Genomic DNA, 26567 nt, shown 5'->3' with positions numbered 1-26567 from the left:
AAGGTAGTGTTTGGCACCTTTGTTGATTGTAAAGTTACTAATTTTTTCTTTTCTATACTCTAATTTTTGGAAGTGAGTCACTAAGTTCAGCCCATATTTAAGAGGCATAAGGGTCTTTATAATGTTTTAATATATCCTTCAGTTAGTTGTTTCATTTCCCACATTTGAAGGTAAAGCTCTATAAGGACATGAATTTTGTCTATTTTTTTGTAAGTTTTTTGTCTATTTATTTTATTACTGATGTGGCTCCAGTATCTAGAATAGTGCCTGGCATGTAATAAATATCCAATATTTTTTGGATGACAGAATACAGAAAAGGAGATTTCCTACTAATCTGTGTAGGTCACAGTCTCCTACAGCATCAATTGTGCATCTGCCCACCTAGAAAGGTATGTCCCAGGAAGAAAAATCACATATGTCATTTACTCTGAGGTGTTACTAACATGTTTCTTTTCTCAGTGGTATTTGCAGTTTTATTAGGGTAAACAATCTTAAAGAATGAAATTACAATGCTAAAATTTGAGGCATCAGCAATAGGATTAAATAGAGAATATATGTAAACGGCTTGGAATAGAGGCTGTCAAAGACAGGAACTCAGGAAATGTTAATTTGCTTATATATCCTTACCCTACATTCAGGTCTGGGAGATTTGGGGGGCATAGAGGGTCTTCCTTGGAATCTCAAAAACATGCTTATTCTACCTGCTAATAATCTTAAATAGTTTTTGAAAAAAGGTAGAGTATAAATTTTTAATGCTCCACACCCCCAAATCCAGTTAATATTAATGTCTTGATCTCTTACTAGATCTGTTCTTGGTCTGATCTGCACTTACAGTAAGTCTAACTGGAATCAGAATTTCCCACATATCCTCCTTGTTCTGAGACCAGTACCCTGGCCTTAGCCACAGTTCCCAAGTTTTTCCCAAAGAAGAATGTAGGTTACACTTAGAGGCCTTATTTTGAGGTTAAGAAATTATCCTGAGTTTTTTTAAATTTATTTGGTTGCACCCAGTCTTAGTTGCGGCAGGCGGGCTCCTTAGTTGCAGCTCACGGGCTCCTTAGTTGCAGCCAGTGGGCTCCTTAGTTGTGGCTCGCCAGCTCCTTAGTTGCAGCTTGCCGGCTCCCTAGTCATGGCATGTGAACTCTTAGTTGCAGCATGCACGCGGGATCCAATTCCCCGAGCAGGGATTGAACCTGGGTCCCCTGCATTGGGAGCTCAGAATCTTAACCACTGTGTCACCAGGGAAGTCCCTATCCTGAGATTTTTAAGGGAAAAAAGTTCTCCACTTTCATAACTTTAAAGATTTGGTCAGCAGCTAATTAGTTCAGTAGAAGTTAGTTTAGATGTTAACCAAACTATGTATTATATTTTAAAATACCCACCCAATGATTAAAATAAAATGAATACATACTTAAGATAGGCTCTACGATTATAGTCCCAATAACAGAAACAATTGTTTCCCACTAAAGGATGCACTATTCTGCATGTTTTTAAAATGTAGTGAGTTAAATGGATTTTGTTCATTAATTACTTAATATAATCTGTCTTCAAAAGCAGATCGGCCATGTAGTCCCCTCCTTCTTGAGCAGAGCCTGCACAAACACTCACCAGACATTTCCATCCTTAACAGTGTATCTGCTGTAATGTAGCTAATTTTACCAAGTGCTATTCTCCTAAATGGTATCACGGGTAGAAGTCATATTTTCAAGTCATTAAGACTCCAACGGTCTCATTTCATTTAGGACACCTTAATTTTTCTCAGGTCATGAATCATGAACATCAGATATTAACACTGCTAAGAAAAAGCATCTTGGATTCCTTTCTTGGAAACATGTTAAAAAAAACAAACCAGGGCTTCCCTGGTGGCGCAGTGGTTGGGGGTCCGCCTGCCGGTGCGGGGGACACAGGTTCGTGCCCCAGTCCGGGGGGATCCCATGTGCCACGGAGTGGCTGGGCCCGTGGGCCATGGCCGCTGGGCCTGTGCGTCTGGAGCCTGTGCTCTGCAGCGGGAGAGGCCACAGCGGTGAGAGGCTCGCGTACCCCAAAAACAACAAACAAACAAACAAAAAACAGATAAGAACCATGGCCAGGAAAATCCTGCCTAACAGCCACAGAACAGAACCTTTCATTCAAAGACAAACTAATTTGTTAAGAGCTCAAAAGATCAGTCAAACGTGGAGAAGAAAAGGCTAGGAATGAAGTAGACTAGAAATGCAGACTGTTCTTTTCTGTAGATTCAGGAAGAGCAAAACCTTCCTGGAAAATCTTACAGAAGAAGAGAAAGTTGAGATATGATGACTAGGTTTATTATTTTATTTACTCCCTATGCATTTATTGATTGCTTATGGTGGGCTGGCTACAATGCAGAGCTTAGAAAAAAAGATCAATCAGATACAAATCTTAAGTTCAAGAAGCAGACATACGGAAGGAAGAGGGTAAGATTTGTTCTGTATGGCCCCAGAAAAAGAGACCAGTATCCACAGCTGGAAGTTACATTATGAAGAACTTTCTAAGAATTAAACTGTTGCAAAATTGAACAGCCTGCAACTCACATGTCATCGATGGCAGCCTTCAAACAGAAACTGGTTGTCCTAACCAGGAGCAGGAATCAAGCATCAGTGAAAAAAAAATTGATAAGATGGTCTCTGTCTTAAGTACTTCCATGAGAGTGAGTTCCTGTCTTCACTAGAAAGCAGAGAAGAAAATTCTACACACCTTTTTAATACCCAAGTGACATAATTCTATTCTGAAGACAGAGAATTAATCATATCTACTTGAAAACTATCTGAAATACTCACAGGTAGCTCTTCCTCTCCTCCAATTTTTCAGTTTTTTAATTGTTCTCTCCATATTAGGCTTTGTGTTTCTCAAAAATCCAATTCAGGCTTCGTACTATTTTTCTTCTAGCAGCAAGAGCCTAGCTTTGTATAACACCAGTTAGTCAGGATATGACAGCCTTACTGGAATACATTCATTGGTTTGATTTCAGCACAATATTTAGAGGATGGCTGGAAAAATATTATTAACTAACTGAAATGTTTATTGCCTAATATACTGAGATCAATAATAACTTTAATGAAAAGCTGAAATAACTGTTGTAATATGTAATGTTACATATGGCAAATTGAAAAAAACCTCCACATGCAAGTAAATATGTAATCTAACAAAGTTTTGAAAGGATTAAAAAATTTTTAAATGACTGAGAAGCAAAAATAAGAAGGATAGGGGCTTTTTCTTGAAAATAAAACACTATTACAGTCGCATAAGTGATCTGAAAATATCCTAGAATGATGTTTGTCTTCATGTAACTGCATTTCACATAACATGATAAGAAAATTATTTATAATTCAGGTAATTTTCTAAATTCCTCTTGGTCCCAAGGGAAGCCATTCCTACAGCTTTTCCTCAGTGTAAGGTTACCTCTCCACAAGGTTTGTGTTACCTTCAGATATATCAGTAGTATACGCTTACTCGTGTAATTTACATATTTGTTCAACATGTGTCCAATTTTCTTTTTAAAATTATTTATTTATTTATTTTTGACTGCACTGGGTCTTCGTTGCTGCACGCAGGCTTTCTCTAGTTGCGGCAAGCACGGGCTACTCTTCATTGCAGTGCGCAGGCTTCTCATTGCAGTGGCTTCTCTTGGTGTGGAGCATGGGCTTTAGGCATGCAGGCTTCAGTAGTTGTGGCACAGGGGCTCAGTAGTTGTGGTGCACGGGCGTGTGGGATCTTCCCGGACCAGGGATCAAACCCGTGTCCCCTGCACTGGCAGGCAGATTCTCAACCACTGTGTCACCAGGGAAGTCCCTGTCCAATTTTCTCTATCTCTTTATAGCAGTTCACTTTGGGATGTCTTATAAGCTCCCAGTAACAGAAATGTCTCACAGAAAAGAGCTGAGTGATGGATAGCTGTTTTATATATATACCTTTGGAGTGGTGACTACATTAATGATCAAATAAAATGATCCATTATTTTAAACTGCTTATTCTCTAATTCAAAGTAATGATTTATGTATGTAGTAAAAAATCAAAGCATGGCATAGTGAAATGCTTAAAATTCCTTAAGTGGAAATGGCATGCCGGTCTAAAAAAGGTACAAAAGCAAAGGAATTTATAAAAATCAAACCAATAACTAAGAGTACTATGTAGCTGTAGTATTTTTTTTTCATTATTTTATTTATTTTTGGCTGCGTTGGGTCTTCTCTGCTGCATGAGGGCTTTCTCTAGCTGTGGTGAGTGGGGGCTACTCTTTGTTGCGGAGCAGGGGCTCTAGGCATGCGGGTTTCAGTAGTTGTGGCACACAGGCTCAGCAGTTACGGCTTGCGGGCTCTAGAACACAGGCTCAGTAGTTGTGGTGCACGGGCTTAGTTGCCCCGCGGCATGTGGGATCTTCCCGGACCAGGGCTCGAATCTGTGTCCCCTGCATTGGCAGGTGGATTCTTCACCACTTCGCCACCAGGGAAGCCACTATGTAGCTGAATGCAAGTGGTACAGTGACACAGTTGACACAGTGAAGACAGGTGTGCTCTATCCTCTTCATAGCTCAAAGAGAGTAAACGAAGAAAATGTAGATACGTCCATACAGGATATCTTTCCTGGATGAGAATGAGAGGGACATCTACAGCGATATGATCCCAAGAATAAATACTTGACTCTGAGCAAGGCACAGTGCTAGGTGCTGTGAGACAGGTAAGAAGGGTGCTGTTTATATTAGCCGGGTTACTTAACCTCTCTGAGCCTTAGTTTCTGAGCCATCAAATGGAGATTATAATCTTGTAACACAACTGTGAAGAGGAAGAGGGCAAGGATGGAAAGCCCCTAACCAAGTGATCAGCTCACAGTGGTAGCTGTACTTGGTACAGTGATGATGACCAGGATGGTGACAGCATCAGCAACAAAGGCAATGGTTAATGGCTGTTTTTGCCCTCAGAGAGTTCTCACCAGGGATGCTGCACACACTTGCGTATACATGCTTGCCCTTCTGCATTCATGCTGAGCCTTGCCATGGATTTTTCCTGCAAACTGTAAACGTGGCCTCTGACCCCTTCTCAACATAGGTTCTAGGAACCAACAAATTGAAGTTTTCACAAAACATGACACTTATCTGCTATCCTGACTTTAGAGCATGGTTGTGAAGATATCACCGACAGTTAACAGTCACCCAAGTCTTCCTCTGTGTCAAGCACTCTTCTAGATATTTTATACGTGTTAAGTTCTCTAATCCTCTCGACAACCCTGTGATGGAGGTACTGTTATTAGCCCCACTTTTCGGATGAGAAGACGTGGCATGTTCATGTGAAAAGTTAAGTGCCCTCCCTTACAGTATTTCTAGAGCCACGAGGCAGTTTTAATCGCATGTCAAATTAGCTGTATGGGTGCTAACTGGTATAAATTCAAAAGAAAAAGAGAAAAATTACGTTTGTGTGATCTGAGAACGTTTCACAGTGAAGGAAGAAATTAAAGCTGAAGAATGAGTAGGACCTGCTCAGGCAGAGAACAAAGGTATTACAGGTGAAGGAAAGAATGTGGACAAGGTTACAGAAACGGGAAAGCAGGATGGAAGCACAGCTGGACCCGGTTGGGGAGGGGGCGAGAAGGGAAGGTGGTTTCAGGTCAGCAAATGAAAGACAAAGCTGGAAAGTCAGGTGAGAACCCCAGTGGAAAAGGTTTGGAATCTCAGGGCATCTGCCTGAGGTTTCCCGTCTGTCGGCCGTTCCTAAGTCTGCCTTGAGTTCATTATGCCCAGTGACATTGCCAAGCAGGGCCTGTGCACAGGTGGTCACCTGAGCACGGTGAATTTAAGCGTCTCGAAAGCCTCTAACAACAACAATCTCTCCACTACCAGTTTCACTAAGTACCTGCAATTCCAAACTGGAGTCAACATACTGATCGTCTGTATTTGACATGATTCGCTAGGTACAACCTAAAGCGCCAGTGAGCAATCAGAAACACCTGGGAAGCCTGTTGCAGCACAGATCGCCAAGCCCCACACCCCAGAGTTTCCGACTCAGTAGGGGTGGGGTGAGGTCCAAGAACTTGCATTTCTAACAAATTTCCAAGTGACGCTTGATGCTAGTGGTCCAGGGGCCACACTTTGAGAACCACTGACCTAAAAGAATAGAATGCAGAATGGGTAAATTCTGATTGCGGACAGAAAAATTCTGCATGGGGTTATCTTAAATAATAACTCACATTCCTACAGTTAAAGCAAAGGTAATAATTCATGGATAAAAAGTCAGCTACAGAACTGCAAAGAAGAGGAAAAAGGGTCTCTCAAGAGTTAATAAAATGACAACAACATTAACTAGTCTTCTAGTGAAGCACTAATTGCTGACATGTTGATAAAGTCTGTATAATAAAAGCTCTCATTTTTAGTTTTGAGTTCTGTGTCAATTTCAAGATTGTATTTTCTGTCTCACACAGGTATCTCCCCCTTTATATAAAAAGTTACTGAGAGTTCCTGTTCTTATGATCAGTTTTGATATTTTGATCTTCTCTCTTTACCTATAAATATTTATACTGTGGGAAAGTTTTGAAACTTGAATTTATCTGGCTTTCAACATTTCTACAACAATCAAATTTGGTAGGAAAATAGATTTTTTTAATAAAGGGAGTAGGGGGCTTCCCTGGTGGTGCAGTGGTTGAGAGTCCGCCTGCCGATGCAGGGGACACAGGTTCGTGCCCCGGTCCAGGAGGATCCCACATGCCACGGAGCGGCTGGGCCCGTGAGCCATGGCCGCTGAGCCTGCGTGTCCAGAGCCTGTGCTCCACAACGGGAGAGGCCACAACAGAGAGAGGCCCACGTACCGCAAAAAAAAAAAAAAAAAAAAAAAAGGGAGTGGGGCCTTGCAGAAGTCAAGGCAATTGAAGGAGGAGCCTCATATTTCACCTTTTGAGGATTCTGCTTCCTTTTCATTCTTTGGGGGAAATAAAAAGGAATCATGTTTCCTTCATATCTCATACTTAAATCCGGTTTCCTACCATCAGTTAAATATCAACAGATTTCAAGTTAACACAAATGCTTGCAGGTTTCCATCTCTCCGACAGAAAAAAGTACCAGGTACAGACATGCCTGGTTCATGCTGTGAAGCTGATGAACCACTCGTGTGGGGACTGCTCTCCTCTGGGTATGTGGTTGGAAAGAGGACACTGGGATCCACAGTGTCTTCCTCTGCCCTCGCCACTCCCTGCTTCAATTTCTGCCTAAGCAGTTTGGTTTGATCTCAGCTCATCTGGAATTTACCAAAAAGATACAATAATGGCTTCTTTTCTTACCTTTGGTATATGCCCTTAAGACCATATTATTTTTTTCCTGTTGAAAACTTCTTTTCGTAACAAAAATAAATAGTGCTCTGTAAGTAAATCTGCAACCAACAAAAACAAGCTAAATTACCACTGAAAAACCTGTAGCACTGCTATGAGAAAGCAATGTAGAAGTAAACATTAAACATTTTGAAAGCACATATTGAGACTGAAAAATGTGTGATTTGTGACAGACTAAAGAGGTTTATAAAATTTAATTCACTTGAACATCCTTAGAAAGTGACAAAGGTTGTCAGAGCTATGATTTTTTTGAGTTTTTTTTTCCTGTAAATATATGGGTTACACTGTGTTTACATTTGTCAAAACTTAGTGATACGTGTATTTCATTGTATGTAAATTTTACATTAAAAGAAAACAGAACTGCAAACACATAATGAACTCTGGTAATGATATGCATGCTGAAGTATTTAAGGGGAAACTATTGACACCTGCAGCTTATCTTGCAATGCATCAAAATGGATTGATGGATGGAAGAATACATAGACATACATGTGATAAAGCAAGTATTTATGTTAATAACAGATCCTAGATGGCAGACATACAGATGTTCATTTTTACCCTTTCAACTTTTCTTCATGTTTGAAAAATTTCATAATAAAAGTGTTATGTTCTTAAAAAAGAAATATGAGATCATCATAGAAAAATATGAAAAACAACAGAAAGAAAAAGAAAAACACCACACAGACACCTGGGATGATATTATATACCTTATTTTGTAACTTTTTTACCACTTAGCAATATATTATGAGCATTTTCCTAGCTCTTTAAGTATTCTTCCAAATGCAATGGAATTCCATTATACAGATGTAGCATAATTTTTTTCATCTTTATTGACGTATAACTGACAAGTAGAATTGTAATATATTTAAAGTATACAACATGATGATGTCAATATACATACGTATATTGTGAAGGATTCCCAAGATCAAGTTAATTAACACAACCATCATCTTTCACATTTCCTTTTTTGGGAGGGTGGTAAGATGTAGCATAATTTAAAAGATAATTTGTTGTAGGACACTTGAGTTTTTCTAATTCTTCATTATTTATTTGAGATAAGCAACCTATTATAGCCTTCTTCCTGCATATCTCTGATTATTTCCTTAGGATAAAGTCCTAGAAGTAAGATTTCTGGCTCAAAGGAAGGAAACATTTTAATATTTTTGATATATTTTCCTAACTCTTCCCCAAAACATGTATCAATTTACATTTCTAACAGGAGTGTATCACAGATCATAGCTATACAGATGTATATTAAAATTTTAATTAAATGCTCCCATAAATAAAATTTATCTATAACCATTCTTTCTCCCAGAAGAACAAAGGCTCTTTTTAAAAGAGTCTACAATAAGCAAACCTAGTACCCAAATCTTGGTTTCTAAATATCATACTCCCAAACCAGGTACCCTGAATCAGGCTTCCTGAAGAAACACCTGACTCCAGGAATGGAACTAACTGAGACTGGAACATCTTTTTGTGCCAGGGAGTATGAAAAGGCTAAAAAAATGATGAAGAAGTATCAAAAAGACATAGGAGCCAAATTTAAGGGACTCCCACTTGCTAAATCGGGAACAATTTAAGCATGAAAGTGAATAACGATAGTAATGAACTATAACATTTTGAATTTGAAAAAGAATCTGTAAGTCTACAATGAAGCAATAAATAAATGAATGAGTGAATAAGTGAAAAGTAAGGAAACAAGGAAGAAAGGCTCTCATTTATGCTAGAACCTTTTGCTTCCCCCACAGTAACGGTCACAATATTTGATTCGAACAAGAATCGTCAATGGATGCTAAAAACATTGGGCAGTGTTTGTTGAGGGAAGATATTTACATAACCTCAAAGTATCTACCAATAGCTTAATTATTAATTACAAAGAGAAAACAGGTATTTTACTGGGGAGATATTGAGTGAGTCCCTCTTAATCAAGGTTCAAAATTAATATCACCTACAATGGGACAAACTGACATCGGAGGTCTTCCATTAAGACACACCAGGGGCACATGTCCTATATAACATTCTTACCAAAACTACATAACTTTAAACTAGGCAAGAGGGAGGGAAAATCAGATAAAGTCCAAATGAGGGACATTCTACAAAACTTTCCAGCACACTTCAAAAATGTCAAAGTGTAAAAGACAAAGAAAGGCAGAAAAACTGTTACAGATTAAAACAGACTAAGTAGATATATCACTAAATGCAGTATGTCAGTGGTCCCCAACCTTTCTGGCACCAGGGACCAGTTTCATGGAAGACAATTTTTCCACAGACTGGGGGTGGGGGGGAGTGGAGGGGGGTGGTTTCGGGATGATTCAAGCGCACTACGTTTATTGTGCACTTTATTTCTATTATTATTATATCAGCTCCACCTCAGACCATCAGGCATTAGATCCTGGAGGCTGGGGATCCCCCTCACATCCCCCTATGTGATCCTGGACTGGAACCTGGGTTGGGGAAAAAAATGCCATAAAAAGCCTTTACTGGGACAATTGGCAAAATTTGAAAATAGACTCGTACAATAGGTAAAAGTTTTGATAGTTGTATTACAGTTGTGTTCTTGGGAGAAGCTAAAGTATTTAGGGATAAAGGAACATAGCATCTGCAATTTACTCTCATGTTCAGTAAAAACTAAAATATGTATGAATATATATAAATCAATAATATATAAAGAGAAAGCAAATGTTGCAAAATGTTAATTAGTTATGATTTTAGGGGAAGGATATGCTACAGTTCATGGTACTATCCTTGTAGTTTTTCACTAGGTGTAAAAGTTTTTTAAAAATGAAGTTTTACAAGATATGGAAGCAACCTAAGTGTCCATCAACAGATGAATGGATAAAGAAGATGTGGTATATGTACACAATGAAATACTACTCAGCCATAAAAAAGAATGAAAATCTTGCCATTTGCAACAACATGGATGGTCCTAGAGGGTATTATGCTTAGTGAAATAAGTCAGAGAAATCAAATACTGTTGCTATCACTTATATGTGGAATCTAAAAAATAAAACAAATGGATGAATATCAAAAAAATTAAGTTTTAAAGAACTACCAAGATTTTAAGTAAATGCCATTTTTCTTCCTTTATTTCTAAATCAGAAAAGTAACATATACTCACTAAACTAGAGGTCTACGAATAAAGAAAAAATAAATAGCATTCCTCTATACCCTCACATAAGCAGAGTTAGAGTTTTTTTTTTTTTTTTTTGCGGTACGTGGGCCTCTCACTGTTGTGGCCTCTCCCGTTGCGGAGCACAGGCTCCGGACGCGCAGGCTCAGTGGCCATGGCTCACGGGCCTAGCTGCTCTGCGGCATGTGGGATCTTCCTGGACCGGGGCACGAACCCGCGTCCCCTGCATCGGCAGGCGGACTCTCAACCACTGCGCCACCAGGGAAGCCCAGAGTTAGAGTTTTGAATGTATTTTCTCCACCTTTCACAAAACATATATTTAATCAGATATTAGGTCATTCTTTTTTTTTTTTTTTTTTTGCGGTACGCAGGCCTCTCACTGTTGTGGCCTCTCCCGTTGCAGAGCACAGGCTCTGGACGTGCAGGCTCAGCGGCCATGGCTCACGGGCCAAGCCACTCCGCGGCACGTGGGATCTTCCCAGACCGGGGCACGAACCTGTGTCCCCTGCATCGGCAGGCGGACTCTCAACCACTGCGTCACCAGGGAAGCCCTTAGGTCATTCTTAAAGAGTTCCATGAGCGAGCTACCAACATATTAGTAAATGTTCCATCACTTCTAAAATTCATTGTCAAAAATGACCAAGTGACACAGGACTGAATCTATAAATTGGAAAAAATCCAGAGCTTATTACCTTTATCTTTTCACTGAGAAAACATCTAGCCACCAAGGCAATACATAGTTCATACAGTATAACAAACATTCACATAAGAAATGCATATTTCCTTTCCAATAACTGCCAACCCCTAGCCAAAATTATTTACATCTTAAACGCATGTCAAGTCAGTAAGTGTGGGGATGCTTTGCAATAACTTACCGTGTCTCTTTATCACGGACAGTCACTGATTAAATCAAGCTCCAAAGCTGACACTGAGTTTCTGTCTTTCCTACTTAGAAGTTTATGAGGTATGCTCCTGCGGTTTACTGTAATCAACTCCAATTCTGAATGATACTCAGGTTAAATATCTACACAAGAGCAGGATTTGGCAGTTTCCGGTTCCTGTTTTCACCCCTGTGCTTTCCTATGTCATTTTCCTGGCTTTGTCAAAGACAGTAAAAAAAGGTATTGGGTATGGATGGAGGTGGAGTGAATGGGTTGCAATTATTGTCTTCCTATCAAGATCTATTTCATGTCTCATAAAGTCTTTCTCACATCCAACAATCACACAAGAACATGTTCATTGTACTGAAGTTGCATGATGCTTAAAAATATTAGCATACTTATACGCTTCTTTGAATATAAATTTGATGGAATTGGTTTATTTTCTGTTCTTAGCTGGTCAACTAGAGGTTTCAGAGTTAAAAACTGGAGAACAGGGCGTCTGACCTGGATTTCACCTACCCCTACTGGGGCAGCTTAACCTGTTTCTCAAAGCTGTATCTCCCAAGCTACAGAATGGGTACAATAATGCTGGCCTGTAAAGGGCTTAAGAGTTCACTAGATAAAAAAAACTAGGTTCAAGTCCAGAATAAGAAATGGTTTTATTATTTGGCTACTATTTTAAAAATTCGTTGATCAAGAAATGAGGGGAAGGAAACTTTTTCTACATAGTGCCCTTCGGTTTGGGGCACACATTGGCTTTAAAAGCTCTCACTTCTTAATGCTTTCCACAACCTACAGATACCCCAAGGCAGAGATATCTTAGTCTTTCTGACTTGGCTTCAACAATCGGAAACACAGATGGTGATTACACAGTCACACAGCAGTGCTGAGATGGAAGGCCACATAGTGCTTTCCACTTGGGTTTCCATCTCCAATCAATTGCTATGGTTCACTGGCAGCAGTCAATGAAAAAAATGAAATCATTCAGGGAGATTAAAAGATGTTTATGGAAAATTTCACTTCAAAAAGATATTGAAAAGAACAATAAGCAGCCAAAACAGGACATAACTAGAAATGACCAAAGCAAACTCCAGAGGGTAACTATTAAAAGTTATCAATGCCCTGAGCCCCCGCAGGTCAACTCCACAACCAGCTTTATTGTGGAGTTTAGGTACCAAACGGAATGTGGGGATGATGTGTCACTTTCCTAAGAAAGATAAAGGGCCTGTGTATAAGTTTTGGGCTTGACTAGGACCAGCACAAACCCCAGACTCTGAAAGTTAAGACCTTTTTCCCATTTTACAACTAGGCCAGCTCTCTGTCTAGCATCTTTATTAAACAAAGTCCATCACTTTGGGCTTCAAGTAGAGGTGAAATGCAAGAAGCTGGTATTGCTTATATTTCAGTAGAAAAATAATGCTTTTTGTTTTTCAAAAGACAGCTCCTGAGGACCACAAATTAATAGACAGAAAATGGAAAGGGGATGAAAACTTTACACACTACTCTTTACTGACCCCTCTTGGCTGACCCAGGGAAAAGCCTGAAGCCTGGGAAGGCCTGAAAGCTCACCTCCCCTGGACGAGAGCTCAGGGAACATTCGGTCTTTCACGCCATGGAAAGAAATCCTCTCAGTTCAGATGACCCCTAGTAAAATTCAACCCCCAGCACACGTGGCATTGGTTGCTATTTATGGAGCTCCCAGAATGGAAACTGGGAAACGGCCTCACGGATCAACCCCAAAGGCTCTGCTAGGTCCCTGGCAGCCTGAGACCTCTGACTCCAGGTTGAAAAGTTTACATAAGTGCTATCGTGACCACTTCTGATAGCAGGAAAAGACCTTACCTCTTTCTCTATCTTGAGTAGCTTCTTTACAGCCACCTCCTTGTCCTGTGATATCCATTTGGCTCGATAGACACTCCCAAAACTTCCTCCACCGCAGTTTTCGAAAAACTGCAGGTCATCAAATTTAATTTGCACAAAGGAGGTACCGAGAGACGACATCTCATAATGACAAAGTATTATACTTCCACGAAATCTATAGAGGGAAAGGAAAAGAAAGTTGGATTAGAAACATATTAGAATGAAACCTCTGTATTCCACTTTAGCTAACGTATACCAAGTCCTGCAAGCACTTCCAGAAAGGGCCTGATGACTTAGGAGGAAGAAAAGCAAGAGTATAAGCAAATCAACATGAAAACACTTACCCTGGCAGCCCATGTAAAATTCAACAGCAACTTGTCCAGACTCTGAAACACAGCTGTCTGCAGAGAAATGGCTCAGATTCCCACGCCCCCACCGACAAAGCCTGCAGCACCACTTCCTTCACATCCCAAGCAGCTCTGCCTAAAGGCTACTGTGTCACCAGGTCTCCTTCCCCAAAGCCCCAACAAACGGGAAGCATGCCATCAGCAGCAGGCTTGCACAGCTCTTCTGGCATCTGAGGCACGCCATCTCCCCGTGTTGTACTCACTTCACACAAAATATACATAACCTAAGCATCTGAGCATGCTGGCACAGGAGGGCCCAGATGCTGCAAACTGAACGCGCATTCAGTGTTGGGATTTCAAAAGCAAGCGGTCAGCTTCGGGATGGAAGAAGAGCTGGCCAAGTGTTTTGCAGAAGTGGCTCCCTGGATTGTATCCTGGAGCAGAACTTAATTAAAGAGCAGAAAATTTGCCCTTGATTACAAAATATATTACGTCATCCAGAGAACTCTGCCAAGAATGTTTTTTAAAAAATATTATTCTTGTTTCCAGAGGAACTGATTACCTCTCCCAGAGATTATTACAGTGATATTTTCTGCAGTCTAAGGAGTTTTACTATCTCCAGGTAAGGGGTCATTCTTCACACCCTATACCAAACCACAGATTCGCAGGAAAAACAAAACAAAAACATACAAACAAGAAAACGAAGGTCTAAAGTTTTGAACTTGCATGAAAAGCAGATGGATAAAAAAGTTTGTATACATATTCTTCCCAAACTGTAAATCAGAATCTTATAATGAGGGAGCAAAAAGATGAATCCATATGTACAGGACATTCTACAAAACAACTCCCCTGGGGTCCTCATAATTGTCAATGTCATGAAAGATTAAAAAAAAAAAGCAGAGAAACTTACAGCACACAGAGGACTTAAATATGATGACTAAATGCAATGCATAATCACTGACTAGATTCTGGACCCCCCCCCACCAAAACTACAGAAGTTATTAAGATTTTAGGGAAATCTGAATATTAACTATATATTAGATAATATTATTTTATCCGTGGCAAGTAATGGTATTTTGGTTTTGTAGAAGGATGTCCTTGCTCTTGAAAGATATAGTGGGTGATGTATTAAAGTATGATATCTCCAAGTTAATTTAAAATGGTTCAATTCCCCCTCACCCTCCGAAAAAAGTGAATGGGTATAGAAAGGAAGGAGGCAAATGCAGCAAAATGTTAAGAACTGGTGAATCTAGGTGAAAGTTATATGGGCGTTTTACTACTCTTTCCATTTTTCTGTGGAGTTTGATTATTTTCCAAAGAAAAGGGTGGAGGGAGGCAGTTTGCACCTATACAGATTGACAACATTTCTTCTTAAACAACTTGCAGCTTTGCAGAGTGATGTACACAGTAAGCTCAGAGATCTTAACGTGCAGCCATCCCATTTTAGGAACATCAGGTCACTGAAGAATGCTGATTTCTTAACAGAAGCCAAACTCAGCTCTACTTTGGGAAGAAGGCAAGAGAGAGGATTGTTTATCCTCTGCACTTTAAAAGATAGCTTAGCGTCTACATAAATAAACATAGTATCCAGATACAGTCTGTACCTATCTGAGTCAACAACTTACCTTACTTTTGCTTAAATTCATATTTAGCTAATTACAGAAAAGAAGGCAAAAAAAAAAAGATAAAATTTAAGAATGTGCCAAAGGTAGGTACACAGAACATGCAAATTTGTTCTTATCCGCAAAAAGTTTGTTCAACAAACGTAGAGAACAAAATGTATGGATACCAAGGAGGAAGGGGGGGTAGGAGGAATTGGGAGATTGGGACTGACATATATACACTATTGATGTTATGTATAAAATAGATAACTAAACAGGGAACTCTACTTAATGCTCTGTGGTGACCTAAATGGGAAGGAAATCCAAAAAAGAGGGGACATATGTATACGTATAGCTGATTCACTTTGCTGTATAGTAGAAACTAACACAACATTGTAAAGCAACCATACTCCAATAAAAAGAAAAAAAGAAAATGTCATTAAAACTTAAAAATATAGATGAAAAAAGAAGTTTGTTCAACAAAATGGAAAACACCACTTGCAAGAGTTCCTCAGTGTTAAGTATTATAGACACTATATTTTTACTATTCACTTTTATTTTTATCAAAAAAATAAAACTCTCCTTTCCCCTCCCTCCCCACACCCAATTCTCTCTTCAGAGGGAACTAATTTCAACTCGCTTAGGGTTTTATTCTGATATTTATATTTCATATGATATTTTTATATCTATATTTCTAAAAATGTCTTTATATTGCTAATTCCTGATTGTCCCGTTTTAGTTATTACCTATTAACTTCTCCCTGTGGAAGATAACGATTTAGTTCTCATATCCCATCCTTTACCCCCTTACATACAAATATGTCACACTTGCCCAATCCTCCCAGCATCCAACTCTACTGTAACGTTTGGTTAAGTCAATATTCACTGTTTACAGTAGTCTGATAAAGTAAACATTATTCCCAAGAGTGCTGAGCAGGACTTAATGAATTTTCCTTTCTTGGATAATTTTTTCTTTCTCCCAGAGTTACTAGTTGTTCTGTTTTTGTTTTCATTGTTTGCTTAGATTTTTTTTTTTTTTTTGGTGGTACGCGGGCCTCTCACTGTTGCGACCTCTCCAGTTGCGGAGCACAGGCTCCGGACGCGCAGGCTCAGCGGCCATGGCTCACGGGCCCAGCCGCTCTGCGGCATGTGGGATCTTCCCAGACCAGGGCACGAACCCGTGTCCCCTGCATCGGCAGGCGGACTCTCAACCACTGCGCCACCAGGGAAGCCCTGCTTAGCTTTTTATACACCTAAAACGTATTCACCTCATCAAACTCTCCCAAGAACTGCAAAACTCCTCTCAATAAAGTAAAAACATCGGGTAATTTGGCAGGGGTGGGGTGTTCCATTTTCTCTTGGAGACATTCCTACTATAGCCTTCAACGTCAGGCAATCTAGCTGGAATAGCTGCTCTAGGCTAGACTTGACTGGGACTTCCCTTCCCCATCATCCTCAGCATTTCCTTCACCTTTTCCTCTGTGGGAACGCCTGTCCTTGGATCTCCTGGCTTCTCTTTCTTGGTTTATTCCCTTACTTTGACAGTGTACCATCTCCCATTAGCTACCTGAACAGAGTGCCCAGGATGCAATTTTTGGGGAGAATCTGTATGTCTTAAAATGTCTTGATTGGTAGTATGGAATTACAGATAGGAAATAATCTCCTTATAGTTTCCAAAGTACAATATTACCTCATACCCATCTAGTTTCTAACGTGTCTGTAGAGCAGCCTGAAGCTACTCTGGTTATTAATTCTTTTTACATTATTTTCTTCCTTTTTGAAAGCTTTTAGGACCTTGTAGTCATCCCTGGAATCCTGAAATTAATAGGATATGCTTAGAGGTGAGCCTTTTTCATTCACTGGTGGGATACTCAGTATACTCTCCGTCTGTGACTCATGTCTTTTAATTCCAGGAAATTTCCTTGTGAGCTTCCTTCACCACTTATAGCCACTTTTACTTCTTGTCTCTTCCCTCCCCAGACACGCAGGAGGACTGATTTGCAGTTGCCAGTACACGCTTTCGCATCTCCACACCTCTGCACAGGCTAGTGTCTCTGCTTAGAATGCCTTTCCCTGCCCAGTGATGTCCCTGACCACCTCCTCTGGGCCTCACGAGCAGAGTTAATTCTCCTTCTGTACCGCAGCCCCTCTTTTTATCCGTTCATCATTCCCACTTACTTCCCACCAGACTTCACATTCTTTAAAGGCAAGACACGTTTCTATTTACACCTGGATCTTCAGCACCTACTACGCAGCTAGGTGCATCACACCTTTTCCATTAAAAAGTATGTATTGAATGAATGAATGAATAAATAAATGAATAAATAATTTCTGGCTATTCCTGTTATGCCTTTTGCAGCTGGAAAGATTCCAATCAGATTAAGTAAAATCTGAGAACTATAGTTTTCATAAGTGGCCCCCAGAGGAATCCGAAGCAAATCCTGATTTGGAAACAGCTGCCTGGGCTTCTTGGGAGACTGAGAACAGTACGTTTGGGTCTTCAGGATTAGGTGTCTCTGAGTCTGGAGGAGGGGGAGAGGAGGAGGGGGAGGGAAGAAATCCTTCCAGAACAAACAGATCTGAACCAGGATGAGATCAATATGAATAAGTCTGAACCCTCTGGTGCAGAGCAAGTCCCGGGAATGTGGATGAACTGAGGCAGGATCAGTCCCACTTGAAACTGACCCAGGGGTGCCAGAGGGAGGCTGACCTCTGAGAAGCATAGTTCTCCAGGATCTTCACCCTGAGTTGAGGCAACCAGTCAGCTCTTCCCAGAATCACTGTTACTCATCCTGCCTTTGGTGGTACATCCTGCCTTTTGGAAACTGGCTATGAAGGAACGGAACTATATAATTACTTGAGGGTTTTACTGAGACCATAAAAAATTAGGTCCCATCTGATTACCAAAGAGACTAACAATTCTGGGGTGTATGAATACAGGTTTTAACTCCAGTGAGCGTGTCAAAGCATCATGGACACAGCTGAAAAACCTGACTGAGATTCCCATTGCCATCTATGTGACTGTCTGACCACATATATTTACTTTTCCCTTTGAGCTTTCTCTCCTTTAAAATCATTATTCTAAGAGGATCAACTTATGACCAGAAGAATGGATAAACTGAGTTGCTGATTAATCATACTTTGAGCATCTTGGGGAAGACTGCTACCTGATGAAATTATGTTCTAATTTTTCAGGTGTATTCTCCAATGAATAGACTAGAATTTAATGAGTCATCTATATAAATGTATTTACATAGTATACCCAATCAAACGATGTTTTCATCCCACCATGTTAAAACTATTGCTTTTACACAAGAAAGGCAATTTTTCTCCATGCAATAATTCCCAGTCCTAATTTTTTTTTTTTTTTTTTTTTTTTTTGCGGTATGCGGGCCTCACTGTTGTGGCCTCTCCCGTTGCGGAGCACAGGCTCCGGACGCACAGGCTCAGCAGCCATGGCTCATAGGCCCAGCTGCTCCTCGGCATGTGGGATCTTCCCGGACCGGGGCACGAACCCGTGTCCCCTGCATAGGCAGGCGGACTCTCAACCACTGCGCCACCAGGGAAGTCCCCAGTCCTGATTTTGTAGCATCCTAACTTTGGTTTCATAAACTCTCAAAGCTGTTTTAAATTTTAATGATAAGTATCTATCACAGAGCACTGAAGGGTAAGTTAGAACAGGGATATCACAAAAATGTATAAGAGGGTGTCAGAACTCTGAAAATATTGAAAATCACTAACTCAGTGGTTGAATCCAATCATTTGAGTACTTGAGTAGTAAGACTAATTTTTTTTTTAATTTTTAAAGATTTCCTTAGGAAACTGCCCGGCCGTCCAGTGGTTAGGACTCCGCACTTTCACTGCCCGGGCCCTGGGTTCAATCCCTGGTCGGAGAACTAACATCTTGCAAGCCACAGGGCGTGGCCAAAAAAAAAAAATTTCCTTACATTAAAATTTTAAAATATTTTTAAACTATTAATTGCTGAAAACATATATAGTACTATCAGGTAATTATCAAAAGTAGAACTATAGGGAGGAAGAAAAAAATCCTTATAGGGAGTATTGTTTTACTTTTTAAAGTTTTCAGCTTTCCAATCCAAAAAATGGACTTTTGCCCTGGATTTTAAAAAAAGAAAAAAAACCCCCACAAATTTAGAATTAGATAGATGTGAGTTAGAACTCTGCCTCTACTTCTCAGTAACCTTGAATCAATCACTTTTCTCAGACCATGGCATTTCCAGACCCAATAAAGGAAATATCCATTCTGTTACCATGTGTCTCAAAATTGATAGTCCAAAAGCTATCAAGTTTGAACAGTATTATTTGATTTCTTTAAGTCTCACTTCCAAGTAACAGATATTTCAACACGGACACAGCATGATCCAGGGGAAAGACCCCAGTTCGACAGCTCTAGTAGCAAATCTGAACTGACTTGCCGCCAGGCCTTGGGCAGGGCACTGAGCCTCTCCGGCCTCAGCTTTCTCACTGGCAGTAATACCCATTCTGTGTAGTTGTTGAGAAGTGGCAGATGCTGTGAAAGGCCTTGCACAGTGCCCAGCACCCAGTATATAATACTCAATAAATGGAAACTATGGTTCTTTAATTATTTTAAGAAATCTTGATATCATATTTAACCATCTATTTTTTCAGCCTTTGTAGTTAGGTATGCTTTCCTCAACAGTTTTCCTCTCCTGTTTTCAGAATTGTTTTATATTATATCTTCATTAGTTTTGCCGAACAACTATAAATAATGTATTGTTGATCCTTAAATCCCTATTTTGTGAGCTTCTTTGTGTACGTTTTATTTTTTTTCCCTCACTCCTCTAGTTGCTGCTCTTGGTTTTGGCCATTTTTGCAAGATCTATCTTCTTAGTAATATAATTTTCTTTTAAACATTTTTTTTCATAAGGAGAATATTTAAGTTATTAAAAGACAATACTTTTATTTTTTGGCACTTTTTAGATACTAGAGTTTCTGGGACCTATTTAGTCAATTATAGCCCTCACTTTGGAAGGGTCTTAGAGTATACATTTCTGTGGTGGCCCTTATCTTCTTTCAGATCTTATCTACTGCATATCAAATAGACTCAAGATACTTGCAAATCTTAATTTAAAAAAAATTAAATCTACTTATAAAAGGATTAGTTTTATTAGAAAAGAACTTTGGACTTTTTCTGGATTTTTCTATCTTTTAGGTTTATACAGGGCTATTATTTCTCAACTCAGATCATTTTCTACCCCTAATTTATACTACTCTTCTTCCTCTCTTCACAAAAGTTAAAAGTCTATTTTCTGATACAATATAGAAGAAAAAAATCATTTGTTTTGTCATGACCTGAATATGACAAAAAAAACCCAAAAACCCCTCAGTAAATTCTTTTGCCAAGCTCACTGCCCTAATATTTATTTATGCTAGTATTGTTTCAGCCTCCTTAACACAGAATAAACTAATAAAAATGTGCTTCATCACCATGTACATAAAAACAATACCACTTGGATTGCAGGTCTGCAATTATTTATTTTTTCTGCAAGTCTTATCTTCAAAAAAATGGGGAAAGCTCTGGTTTGATGTATTTGTTTATAACACCAAGGTCAAAGATTCAAAGATTCTGTTCCTGAGCAGGACTGCTGTTCTGCTATGATAGATAAGATCTGTAAGACTAGCTAGAGACTGGGTATGAATAGAACTAACTAGTATTGTGTCTACTGTAGCTACGTCCTTCCTTCCTCCAAGGCTGCTACCAGAAAGCAGACCGTCTTGTCTAGAATAGGTTGCTGGGCTCAGTGAAGAGGATCTTCAGTCATGGATATCTGAGAGAAGCCAACTTCAAGAGTCTAAAAAAACAGAAAAGCTATTGTTTCACTTTTTTTTTCCCCTCGCTCCTTTATCACATAAATAACACAGAACTCTCTAGTTAAAGCACAGGTTAAAATTAAAATGAACTAATTAAATGAGACATTATTTGTACTTTAATACTTCAGTTAATGAAAAGAGACTTCCATGACATACTTTTCTTGCCAGAAATGTTGTTATGAGAAGCAAAATAGAGGAGGAACAGGAATGTAGGGGGCAGGGGCACTTATGCCACAGAAATGCCGTGTGTAAATATGTCTGTGCTCAAACAGAAGCCCAACTAGGAAACTCGAAGCAGGTACAATCCAGGACATGGGTCACTGCAGGGGCTTCTCATGTCGAATGATTAGAAGCTTCTAGCGTTGAATGACTGGAGGCATGAGGAAGAGAATGGGGCCAGAGTCTGACTAAAACAAAGGAGCATGGAGAGGGCACATTTCTATGGGCTGGCTGGAAGAGGAACACACAGGTGTTTGGGGATACGGGTGAGGGTAGGGGAGAAAGCCTGGTGAGTAAACACGGCTTATTCAGTCAGCAGGTCCATCCATCCCTAGATCCTGCTGCCACTCAGCTTTTATTTCTACTCTAGAACAGTCTGCTGTCAAACAGAAAGTATCTCACCTTCCCGGCTGCTAACAAACAGTACAATTTTGGACAAACCTAGAATGAAGGTTCCCTGAGAAAGGGAAATATGAGAGTTAAAAACTGGTAACCTTGATGTAACATGAAAAAAAAAAATGGGGACATTAAAACTAGATAAGACCAAAGGAAGACTCTGTAGTATGTATCACCGAGCCAGAGGCAACGCTATCTGTGGACAAAAGTTACAGAAAGAATTCTGGGTTATTAGAGCTGCCTAACAAGGAAATATACCACCCTGTTTAGTAGTGAGTCCTCCATCACTGAGAGTGTTGAACGGGAGTGTGGATAGGAGACGACGAAAGCAGAATGACTCGTTTCACAAAGATCCACTCCAACCCTATGAGTACACCATGACTGACCTCTCCCTTCCCTTCTTAGGGATACAGTCATGAACCTGACACTGAGAGGCCCCTCGCTTGTGGAGGAACACAGTGACCAATACCAGCAATGGGGATAATGGAGATGACTGGGCATCCTCCTAAATTTCTCCTCCCAAACTGGCTGAGAAGGTGAGAGCCATATTTCAGACTTCTATCCTACAACTATCCTCCCCCCTCCTCTTGACTTCCAAAGCAAAGAGCTCTGCTGACCTCAAAAGCCACAGTATGACCACAGGAAAAAAAAAAACTCTTTGGATGATGATCTACCCCCATTCTTTTCTCAGCATAATGGAATTGCATTACCCCATGTGGCAGGCTGGTCTATGAAGCAGAATGGTGCCGGTACCATTTACCAGAACCAGGACCATGCTCCTCAAATGTGGGTTAGCCCACGGGTGGAGTACCCAGTTCTGAGCAGAAGATGTACGAATAAACACACGTCTTACATCAGCGATTTTAAGATTTGGAGGAATAAACTTGCTTAATGTCTGTTTGTATTGGTTTGTTCAATAAAGCCAAACAGTACAGAAGACAACGCCAAAGTCACATGAATTTTTAAGATTAAATGCAAGATTCGAAAAAAAGTGCTTGCTTACACTAGGGGTATTTATGGCTATACTTACAGATCCCTGAAGGAATACATTCTTCCCCACTTTTGGTAGAAAAGTTTAATAAGCAAAGATTTACTCCATGACCTTTAGGCAGTGATCCTTGCCTTCTCTTTTTGGTTTTCCTCTATGGAAGTCCAGAGATGAGTCCACAGAGAAGAATGTTGGTCCCTGAAGGCAATCTGTGCTCAAAATCGGCTGTAAGAATGGTCAATGTTGGTCTTCTAGGTCATAATCTTCCACCATTCCTACAGCTCCCAAACTGTTCAAATATAAATGCACTAATTTTCAGATTCTCCCCCCAAGAATATTACAAAGCTGTGTATAAACACAGAGGTACGCACAGAGCTGCTTTAGAAATCCTTATGTGCAAAGCAGGAGGATAGCTATGAAAACCTCCTAGCCCTACATACACACGTAAGTATGATTTGGGAACAGGGCAGGCTACCAAGGGCAAGCCTTAGCTGGGAACAGGTGAGACAGGCAGCTTTCTCTGTGTATAAATTGAGAGTGTGGAAAACCCCTTCTCTACCACTCAGTGATGGTGGCTAAAGTTCCTGGCACTGGCTCAAGCATTTCCATGTGCTGTCTCATATCCTTCTGCTTATGAAGCAGGGATTACTGTCCTCAGTTTGCATGTGAGGAAACTGAGGATCAACCGTGTAAAAGTTGCCCAAGCCAACTACCTATCTTAAAGTGACACAAATTCAAATTCAGGTCTGACTTCAAAGTCATATCATTTTTTCCACCATATCATGTCTTTTTTCCACTATACCATTCTGCCTCCTCCTTCTAATTTGCCTTTTTTTCTTTAAACAATCTCTTTTCTTATTATAGTAATTACTAGATTGCTTACCATCCACCTAAAGTTCAATTTGAGGCTTTAATGGGATGCCGGGGTCAGGGTGTCAAATGCGTGGCTGCTTTGTTCTCACAGAATCTTCTACTGTGTTGGGATTACTTAACTGCTATTAGGGCATAATCGATGGTTCAGCTATCTGTAGGAGGGTCTGACACAAAAGCACCCAGGTATCAGTCAAACCAATCTAAGCTCTAGCATTTATAGCTCTCTTTCCTTAACAGGTACAGTTTTATGGTCACAGCTGGAAGTTTGCTTATTTGTGTGTAGTGGGGCAAGGTTAACAGCCACAAAAGTAGCCTAAATCTTCCCTGCAGTAAGACCAAAAGGTGCCTTCGCTGTTCCTATTACATGTAGATAGACAAGACACCCTCCCTGTCAATCTGTCCTGGGTAGAATAAAATGGAAAACAAATGATCCAAATTGATTTTTATTTCCAGCATCTCTGGATACAGATATAAGGCTATCTTATTCCAAGAAGGCCTATATCACCACAAACATCCTTTTCTGGTTTTAAAAAAAAATCATTGATTCTCTCCTTTCTTTTTTCTGAATCCATCAATTTCTAAAATCAACTGTCCACTTTTCTCTTTCACTCCACACTAATAGTTTCACTCCATGTCTGACCCCTTTTCATGAAACATCACTGTAATTTCTCCAGTGTTTTCTCTGATGACTAGATTATTCACTTCACGCCCCTGTTAACTCCTGTTTATAATTTTGTAGCCCTATCAGTTTCACTGCTCATTCCGGATAGGCACTCAGCCAATATACTGCCAATAACACTCACTCTTGTGCTAACTTAAAATACACAGCTTAGCCTGCCAAGTTTCCTTATTTGGCAAGAAGGTCCCTGAGTTCCCAAGATCTTTGACCATCCATTTTTAGATCCAAATCCTCAGTGCTTAATATTTGGATATTTCTCTCTTTCTCTTTGATTTGTCCTTATGTGTTCCCCAAAAGAATAAGAAAAAGAGATCAATCATCTATTTGCTTTCCTAGACAAGAAAAAAATGTCCTTGCCATTATGGTCATTTACTCTGGAATTATTACCACTAAAACTTTTGATACAAACAATATTTTCCAGTTTAAAAAAATTCCCATAATAATCTCAAAAAAGGTATAATAAAAATTAAATTCTGAAAGATTAAAATAAACAGTACACATTGCTCTAAAAGACCATGTTTCTTTATCTTAATTCTCCCTTTCCAAACAAACTAAATTCGCATTCATTTACAATCTCCCAAATCTCTCACTATGGTAGCAGGAACATAAAACAAAGGCTCCACAAATGACTAAAACTATAATTAAAATGCAGTCATCCCATATTTTTTGAAAATCAAAAAACGACATGAAATTTCATTGTGGAGATGGGCCTACTACTGTCTTGGATTGCTTGTTTATCTTTTGTCTAAATGTGTCTGTAGGTTTGGTTCCACTGAATCCTAGCTGTTCACTTCAACGGAGGTCAGGAAAGCAAGAAGGCTCTCCTAAAACAGCTTTAAGGTTAAAATATGGATATACTTTAACAACCACCGTAGCTCAAAAATCATAGAATTAATTCTGTAAGTCCATTCTAATACACTATCATACATAAGAAGCTGTTTATTGTAATATCACCGGAATAGGACACTAAATGATGTTGCTTTCATTATTAAAGAAACTAACAAAAATAGTAATTAAGTTTCCCCATAAACACTGCTTATCCAAGACCCAGAGGCGCATCAGAAACATACATTTTCAACAATCTAAGATTGCCCCATTTTGTAGGAAATTCAATGTCCTCCGGCCAGTTTTGGATTAAAGTTTGTCTGCAAGCTGTCAGGAGCAAGCGAGGGGTGGCGGCCGCCTCAGCCTTCACCTCCGTCCTGGTGCAGGACCCCGAGCCCAGGAACCCGGGGACGCCACCCGGTCGGCAAAGCGGCCACCCCGACGCCCGCGGAAGGCACGAGCTCCACGCTGCTCGGGGCAGTGCAGGAGCTGCCGCTCTGGGCGGGAGGCGAGCTCCCGGGACGGCCGGCAGGAAAGCAGAAGTTAGTGGCCTCTCCTCGCACGCAAGCACCTCTGCCGGGAAGCGGCCTGCAACCTGCGCTGATTTGGGAGATTCGCGCCTCGCCTCTCGAGAGACGCCCGGGTCACCCCGGCGAGGCCGGCGCTCCACGTCCGGGCAGGGCAGCGGCGGCCGGGAGGCGCCGCCCGCCGGGGCCGAGACCACCAGAGTCTCTCTGGCTGCGCCCCGCTCTTCCCGGCGCCAACTTCTGCCTGGGACCCGTGCGAACTTCCCGAGCCGCTTCCCGGCCGCGCAAGGGCGCGGGAACCGGGGACGCCAGCTCCGTGTCGGGCAGGGGTGCTCCGTGGAGGCCCTGACCCCGGCAGGGCCTGGGCCCGCGACGCCAGGACGAGTCGCGATCGCGGCGGGCCTGCTCCGCAGCCTCTGGCCTGGCCCCTTACCTGGCTCCCGGGCCGGGCGCGAGCAGCAGCCGGGGGCGCCGAGGCCCCGCGCGCGGCGAGGGCAGGGGCGGCGGTCGGGGTTCGAGAGGACTGCGGCCGGGTCGGCTCCCACGCTTTCCGCCCGAGTCAGGAGTTGAACATTCCGCGTCTCCGCCCGCGCCAATGAGGAAGACAGTCACGGCAACAGCACCACCTACCTCTGAGCGCGGAACGGCCGGGCCTCCCTGTCCGCACCCCACACGCCAGCCGGCCCGGCCGCAGCGCAGAAGCGCCAGACAGCGAGGCGGGGGCGGGCGATCGGGCTCCCAGGCTGCACCCCGAGGGCACCTTGCGCCGCGCGCCCTGGGACCCTCCCAGGCCGCCGCACCCCACAGACCGCACCCCATACCGCGGGGACGCGGATAGAGGGGGTATGCCTCTGCCTCCCTTTGTGCCTTCCCATCTTTTTAACAAGTTAGCACCACGTATTCCCTCAACTCATCCTTATCAACAAACATTTACTATGAAAAAGGCGCTGGGATACAAAGACACGGGAGGCTCCTTCGTGCCGTACAGATGCTAATTATCTGCTTGGTAAGGGGACCAACCGACGTGTACAGATATTTCGGGGGAGGTAGGGCTGAAGGCTGC

The 26567-nt window shown here is 41.2% G+C and overlaps 1 protein-coding gene across 2 annotated transcripts in view; it reads right to left on the bottom strand.

Annotated features, from left to right (window-relative positions):
- Window positions 1–26044, bottom strand: part of MAP3K20 (mitogen-activated protein kinase kinase kinase 20) — a 171876-nt gene extending 145832 nt beyond the window's left edge. For both annotated transcript variants that reach the window (XM_082841161.1, XM_082841160.1), the window contains exons 1-2: window positions 25938–26044; window positions 13180–13372 (exon numbers count right to left, since the gene is read on the bottom strand). In XM_082841161.1, coding sequence (XP_082697287.1) covers window positions 13180–13338 — 159 coding nt within the window. In that variant the 5' untranslated portion in view covers window positions 13339–13372; window positions 25938–26044. The remainder of the gene's footprint in view (window positions 1–13179; window positions 13373–25937) is intronic.
- Between the last annotated feature and the right edge of the window lie 523 nt (window positions 26045–26567).

Source organism: Leucopleurus acutus (assembly GCF_964270905.1).
Source record: "Leucopleurus acutus genome assembly, chromosome: 6".
NCBI lineage: Eukaryota > Metazoa > Chordata > Mammalia > Artiodactyla > Delphinidae > Leucopleurus > Leucopleurus acutus.
This window is presented reverse-complemented; position numbering and strand designations above follow the sequence as displayed.